Source organism: Bombus vancouverensis, chromosome 2 (genome assembly GCF_051014615.1).
Source record: "Bombus vancouverensis nearcticus chromosome 2, iyBomVanc1_principal, whole genome shotgun sequence".
NCBI classification, from domain to species: Eukaryota; Metazoa; Arthropoda; class Insecta; order Hymenoptera; family Apidae; genus Bombus; species Bombus vancouverensis.
In genome coordinates, this window is record NC_134912.1 from 14,934,044 (window position 1) to 14,941,155 (window position 7,112).

The window sequence follows — 7,112 nt, forward strand, 5'->3', positions numbered from 1 at the left end:
AAACATAGAAAAGGAAAATAGGAGTTGGAAATTTTCTACAGTGATACGAAATAATTCATTAGCGAGTCGATAACAGTCAATAGTTACAGATCACGTGATCAGTTAAATTTACCTCTTTTGACTTAAATTATTTGATAGCCTTCGTTCTTTTCTTTTAAAAAAGGAAAATATACTGGAGTATGGTATAACGAAAAAATGCTACAATGAACTGGAAAAGAATATTATTGGCCACTTTACCGATTTTCTTATTTCAAATTCATTGGAATCATGGTTAGAATGAATAGCTACTATGTATATGCTATCAAAAATGATAGCTACTCATCTCTAATACTACAACCAGAACACGAACAAGGTTCTAGAATCAATTAGTTCAATTTAGTATATTCTACTATTAGAAAGGAAATTTCCTCTGTGCTACTATGTATATTCGTTAAAACACCATGCGTAATTTAAGATCTTTTTTATTTACACTTTTTTGTATTACAAAATAAAATTTTACAAAAGGTTTATATTAGAATTTCGGTTTTTCAAACTTTATGTATATATATTTAATGCCACAAATGCTTATATGAGAAATCAATTCTTTTTAATAATTATTAATATAAAGCTGCATTTACATTTCGCTAAATTTCGATAAGTAAAAACTAATGGTTATAAAATTAGAATTATTATTAAAAACTCATAATTTTTTAATTACGTCTCTAGTATTTCACTAGATAATTTTAAAATCATTTCACTATCCATTTTTTTATTATTTTACAAATTAAAATTTGAATATTTTAAATAAACATTTCATTCAAGAAGCATAAATGCTTATCTTCATTTAATATTTACTATATTAAAATCCGTTATAAGTTCGTATTCGAAAAAAATTATCTAGGAATTTTTCGATTTTTCAATCTTCATGTTTCGTGTTCTACTTTCAGTATTTTACAAATTGAAATTCTTTAAGAAAATATTTTTTTCTTTCAAAAATATATATAATATATAAATGAATATTTTAAAAAAAATTTTTGAAATATATATGGTTTAAAAAGCATGACAATTTACTTTTCTTTAACATTTATTAAGTTAAAAAAGCTTATTAACTTGGCGTTTGAAAAATGTATCTAGGGATTTTTTGGATCGCATGATAGTAGCACTTGAGGAGAACAGAAAAGGATAGAACAAGAACTAATTTCGTATTGTGCGACTTACTATAACGAAAGTACCGACACAACGACCGGTTGGTTGTTCGTTCTGTAACTCTTTCTTTGTGCAGTCTTAAAAGGTATGTTTGCCCTTTGTTTTAATGCTTTTATTTCAAAGTTTAAATATTCAAAAATAATGCTTTCACTCAAAAACAATTATATCTTATTTTTTCAGTTTTCATGCATTTATAACCCTGAAAATTGCTTTTTTTTATCTGTCCCATGTGCACGCTCTTTGTGTCGAAAAATTGAACCTTGCGATAGCTTCGCGACTTCTGTATTTCTTTAATAAATGTATAAAAAGAAATAAAACGAACGTATAATAAATGTGACGTAGCTGGTTTCGACAAATAATTGGTAAATTAATGTGATTTCCGCTTTTTCCATGATCTCTGCGTGCCCTAGCAAATAACCTTTCTTCCTCGCGAATATGGTGACTTTCAAATGTCAGTTCAACGTCCATGCAGAAACTAATTCGAATTAAGGAAATTTGTCAAGAGTAGATGTTTTTAGGGAACGTTTATTTCGTTCATAGTATGTACTTAGACAAGATTCCCGATATTTGCCATGCACGTTTAATAGAGAACATATCGCAACGTACAATTTAATTTCAGTATGTTTGTAGATTGATTGATAGTTTCTGCTTTATGCTGTGTTCTTTATTGCTCTATGAATTTTTTTTATAGTTTACTCCTTTTAGGTGTTCGCACATATAAGTTTAATCATTTTTTTCGGTATATATGTTCGTTTTGTTCATTTCCTATACCATTTTCTTCTTCCTTGCATGAAGGAATACATACATATATGTCTCCAATTGATTGAAAAAAATTCGGTTGAAATATGTTTTTCAAACAAGTAATTATCATTGTACTTTATTATGATTTTAGAAATAAATATATATGTTGATAAAATGAAATACTTGCTTAATTACTATTTAAAGTAATTTTATTAAGGTTACTGCATATATCTTGTAAAAAAAATATATATATATATTTAATGTCTTTTTAATCAAAATTAAAGTGAATGAACTAAAAATAGGCAAATTCAAAATTTATTATATTACATACATACCATAATATCATCAGTTCCTTTATATTTTGATTAATTTATTTTACTTACGTTAAATGCAATATATTTGATCTTAAGTAAGATAAGATTTTTAACAATATTGAAGCAAAGATGAAACATCTAACACAACAGTAAAATCATATATTATTTTGGAATTTTGTATCTTTTACAAAGTGTAGAAATTATTCAAAGATATATATATATATATATAGAATTAAATGATTGCTCAAAAACTTTTTAATCTTTTAATTTAAGTACCTTTTTTTTTCATTTTATACTCTACTTTTGCCCAACAAAATTACTTTCTGATTATACAAGTGTCATTTTTACAAAAAAAAAAAAAATAAATCTAGATTATAGTACTATGACAACTGATCCAGAGCGTGCTGGTGAAAATAGTGAAATGGAATCTGTTGAAGATGAAGATGAGAACAAAGCCCCAGAGCTTTTCTCCAAAATTTTAAATAGAGCTGATGTGTTAGCTGCTCTACAAGATCGCACTGCACCTGGAATAGAGGTATTCAAATTTCATATTGCAAATAATAAACAGATATTAATGGTTAGTAACTTTCTAAACAGAACCTTGTACAATCAATAGAAAAAGATATAGTAAAATTTAAATTTAAAGCTTTCAACTGAAATTGAAGCTATTCCATTAAAGGTTTTAATCATTGTGTATAACTTTTGTATCTCATTTTAATTATCAATATTGAATTCTGTTTAAAGACTCATATAATTCATTTAGTCCTTGATAATGTTTTAATGTGTCTATTTTATCTGATATTTCAATATTTTAGTATTATTCTACAGAACAATTTGTATAAATCAGATTAAGTAAATGGATCATATTGATTTGGAACTTAAAAAAAAAATAGTGAACTTTTGCCTATTGGGTAAAAATGCTCTTTATTTAAGGAAATAGAATGTTGCTTTGTCAAGTATTATAAATTCATTTTTTAATAAGCTTATGTATAATTATTATTTTTTATGTTTTTCCTCAAACTTGAATCAATTGGACAAAAAAGAATTTTGTAGTTCTCTAATATAATTTAATCAACTGAATCCATGTAATTTTGTTCCCTTACAACAATTTTATTATTTTTTTGTTTTGTCCAAAGTAATTCCTATTTACATGTGTTATCAAATTTGTTGCTTGTTTAATCAGCTATTAGTGCAGGCCATGAATTATGCACCGCAGTAGATTAGAATTGAATATTTCTTCAATTATATATATAAAAATATTAATAACTTTGTTTTTTTATTATATTCCATACCCCAATAAGTTTAAATTTTATTTACTGTTCGTTGATTTAAATATTTTAGTTAAATATATTAAATAATTAGGATATAAAATATTACATATGTCCAGTTTCTTGTATTTAAACAAATTTACTATTAAAAAATATTGATTATATTTTTGATATTATTTTTGAAAGCCAATGTTAAAAGAAAACATTCAATTTTTATAGCAAATGCAGAATCTTCCAGCTCCTGTAAAGCGCAGAATTAAAGCTCTGAAACAGTTGCAATTAGTTACGACTAATATTGAAGCAAAATTCTATGAGGAAGTACATGCCTTGGAATGTGCTTATTACAAAATGTGTGCTCCTCTCTATGAAAAGAGGAGTGATATAATATCTGGCGTCTATGAACCAACGGATGAGCAATGTGTATGGGAGAGTGATGATGAAGAAGAAGGATTAACTAATGATTTGAAAACAAAAGCGAATCTCGAAGATGATAAAGAACCTAAAAAAGAAGAGTATGGCCATTTTATTTTCATTAAATAAACTAAGAATTCTGCTGCAAGAGTATAAGATTAAAAATTATTGTTTTCTTTCACACTACTTTTTATGAATGTCCTAATGTTACGAACTCTACTAACAAATCTTAATTATTTTAGGGGTGAAAATGAAGATATTAAAGGGATTCCAGATTTCTGGTTGACAATATTTAAAAATGTTGAAACATTAGCTGACATGGTTCAGGAACATGATGAACCAATACTCAAACATTTGTATGATATTAAAGTGATATTTCTTGAATCTAATCCAATGGTAAGTTGGAAAAGAAAAAAATCATTAAATATCTACATATAAACGAAAACCTACCTATACCATTAATATACAAATAAAATTGTGAAACATAAATAGAAATGAAATAGAAAGAATTGCATTAAAGATAATAAGATTTTTTGTAGGGCTTTGTTCTTGAGTTCCATTTCGAGCCAAATGAATACTTTTCTAATTCAGTTTTAACAAAAGAGTACCATATGAAGTGCACCCCTGAAAAAAATGACCCATTTAGTTTTGAAGGACCCGAAATATACAAATGTAAGGTAAATATTATTTTTAATCTAAGTTTATATGTTTTATTTTCTACATGAAGAAAAAATTTATTCAAAAGTACACATATTCATCCTAACCATTTGTACAGGGTTGTGTGATTGACTGGAAAAAGGGAAAGAACGTTACAGTAAAAACTATAAAAAAGAATCAGAAACATAAATCTCGAGGGTCCATAAGAACTGTAACAAAAACTGTTCAGAACGACTCGTTTTTCAACTTTTTCAGTCCACCAATTGGTAAGCCAAACCAATATTTTTATATTTTATGTTTTACTTACATATTGGAGGTAATATATATTACTATTGTTATTAATTGTAAACTATTTTTCTAGTGCCAGATGATTCTGAAGCAGAAATAGATGATGACACTCAAGCTTTATTATCCAGTGACTTTGAAATTGGCCATTATATAAGAGAACGTATAATTCCTAGAGCTGTACTGTATTATACAGGTATTTCACAAAGTGGTTAATATTTAAGAAAAAATATGGTTTTTTCGAGTTTTGCTAGAACTCTCAAAACTATTGACTAGTGAAAGTAATTTATTGACATATAATGAGTAATGAGTAAAAAACGATATTTTAGGAGAAGGCTTGGAAGACGAAGACGAAGACTATGAGGAAGAAGAGGGTGATGAGGACGACCCTGAGGAAGAAGATGAAGATGATGAGGAATCTTCTCCGAATAATGCACCATCAGGTGGGAAACAACAGGGAACTGATCCTAATGACTGTAAACAACAGTAGAATTACATACAAATTTTGCTAAAAAAAAAAAATTATTCGTGCGTACACACACAAACACACACAGAACACATAAAACCTGACCGATAACTGCCTAGATATCATCCTGCACCTGTGGCTCCAACATAATCCTGTTCGTATCAATCATCTAATATCGTATCATATCTCCTATTCCAGATCAAGCCTAGATTCTTCGACATACCGGTGACAAAAAAAATTATGCGTACCCTCCCCTTATCTGACGTTGACGATGAGTAGAAAATACGGCTCATTAACAGCCTAAGATTTAATATCATATAAGTATAAACGAATTGCGCTCTCAGCTCTACATAATCATTGTCACTTTTAATTGCTTCATTTTATACTATTGTTACGTTTATATACAAACAAAGTTAGTTGAATTTTTTTCAAAACGCACGTTGACCTATGAAGAAATTTTTGGGTACTGTTAAAGCATTTTTAATACAAAAATTGAAAAAAAAAACGCAAACAGCAGATAGCGCTTTGTTTCTTCTTGCCATGTAACAACTTCTGTAGTGCCATTTTCCTCTCCTGTTTCTTTTCTTTTTTCCTTGTTGCATTTTTTAACATTGTTCTTTTCCTGTAAGTTCTTAGAATTTGCTTAAGTTACAAAAAATCATGTCCTTTTTATACGGTTTTATATTAAATTGTTTTCAATCCAATTTGTTATAATCTTGAATTATAATAGACTTCGAAACTGATCAAGCTTGCTGTGTTACCTTTATAATAGGTTTTATGAAATTTCGTGTGATACTTTTGTGCATTGTACTTAAATATAAATTAAATAAGTTCTAACGGTGGTGGTCAGGTAAGTAGTAAATAATTGAAGATTATTTCACACTTTCATTGGATTTACCATGTTTTACATGGGAAACAAAATTAAAAAAAAGACACAAAAGATTATTATAGTTTTTGGAATTGTATAATAATGTACACCAATAAAGTACACCAAATTTACTTTTTCTAGTAAAATTTACTTAAATTTACAAAAATGGTACTAATACCTTTTTTTCTAGTGCAATATTAAAATTGAGAAGCATCTGTAGCTTAGTAAAAATAATAACATTTATAGCTGTTAACATTAAATATATGTATATCTTTCTTATACAATAAAATATATATCGCGATAATACGAATATATTTTATTATAATCTATGTATTATATAAATGTATAAGTAAATCAAAAATGTAATTTAAAAATCATAACTATTTACGTCTTTTTCGAAGTACAAAAAAATATATTGTAGTTACACTTAGTGACATCTTTGAAGAATTATGATAATGTTACTGGTCATTGCTCTACTTTATAGACCTTTACAGCTTTACCATAGAGATATAAAGGTAGATTACGCGAGTCATACATTACCGTGTAAGTGGATGTGATATGGGAATAGAAAAAGAACGCTGCATAGTGGCGTTTATCTAATAGACATGCATACTGACGCCGCTTATTGATCGGTGTTACACCGACATATTGACTATACGAATGCGCATACGGGATTAAACGAGCACACAAGAAGCCTCTACGTAGCGTTCTCTTTCTATTTCTATGTCGCTTTCTCAGCTCGCTTACGCACTCTATCTGTATATCTTTATCAATTTTACAGTATAATAATTGTGCTCGTGACCAATAATGCGATAACTAAAGTGCACTGATAAGCGTTTTTTTCTTTTTTTCTTCTTATTACCTGAATAAAGATAATCTCGTGTATTTTGACGCAAAAGGATTTTTGCTAAGTGAAT

The 7,112-nt window shown here is 27.7% G+C and overlaps 1 protein-coding gene across 3 annotated transcripts; it reads left to right on the forward strand.

The window, feature by feature from the left end:
• Positions 1-1,134: 1,134 nt before the first annotated feature.
• Positions 1,135-5,843, forward strand: Nap1 (Nucleosome assembly protein 1). 3 transcript variants are annotated; one of them, XM_033345424.2, is made up of 9 exons: positions 1,135-1,270; positions 2,612-2,775; positions 3,728-4,020; positions 4,162-4,315; positions 4,459-4,596; positions 4,695-4,842; positions 4,938-5,057; positions 5,191-5,304; positions 5,526-5,843. In XM_033345424.2, exons 2-9 carry the CDS (start codon positions 2,623-2,625, stop codon positions 5,534-5,536), a joined length of 1,131 nt encoding a protein of 376 aa, XP_033201315.1. In that variant the 5' UTR covers positions 1,135-1,270; positions 2,612-2,622; the 3' UTR covers positions 5,537-5,843. The 3 variants fall into 3 exon arrangements, with proteins under 3 accessions (XP_033201315.1, XP_033201313.1, XP_033201316.1); XM_033345422.2 differs by having other exon boundaries at positions 5,191-5,843; XM_033345425.2 differs by lacking the exon at positions 2,612-2,775 and having other exon boundaries at positions 1,142-1,270; positions 5,191-5,843.
• Positions 5,844-7,112: the final 1,269 nt, after the last annotated feature.

Bases quoted from the DNA above. Each gene is read 5' to 3' on its own strand.
- Nap1 (XM_033345422.2), top strand. From the start codon at position 2,623: ATGACAACTGATCCAGAGCGTGCTGGTGAAAATAGTGAAATGGAATCT. The intron at 2,776-3,727 runs GTATTCAAATTT...CAATTTTTATAG, and splicing joins GCACTGCACCTGGAATAGAG to CAAATGCAGAATCTTCCAGC. The intron at 4,597-4,694 runs GTAAATATTATT...CCATTTGTACAG, and splicing joins CCGAAATATACAAATGTAAG to GGTTGTGTGATTGACTGGAA.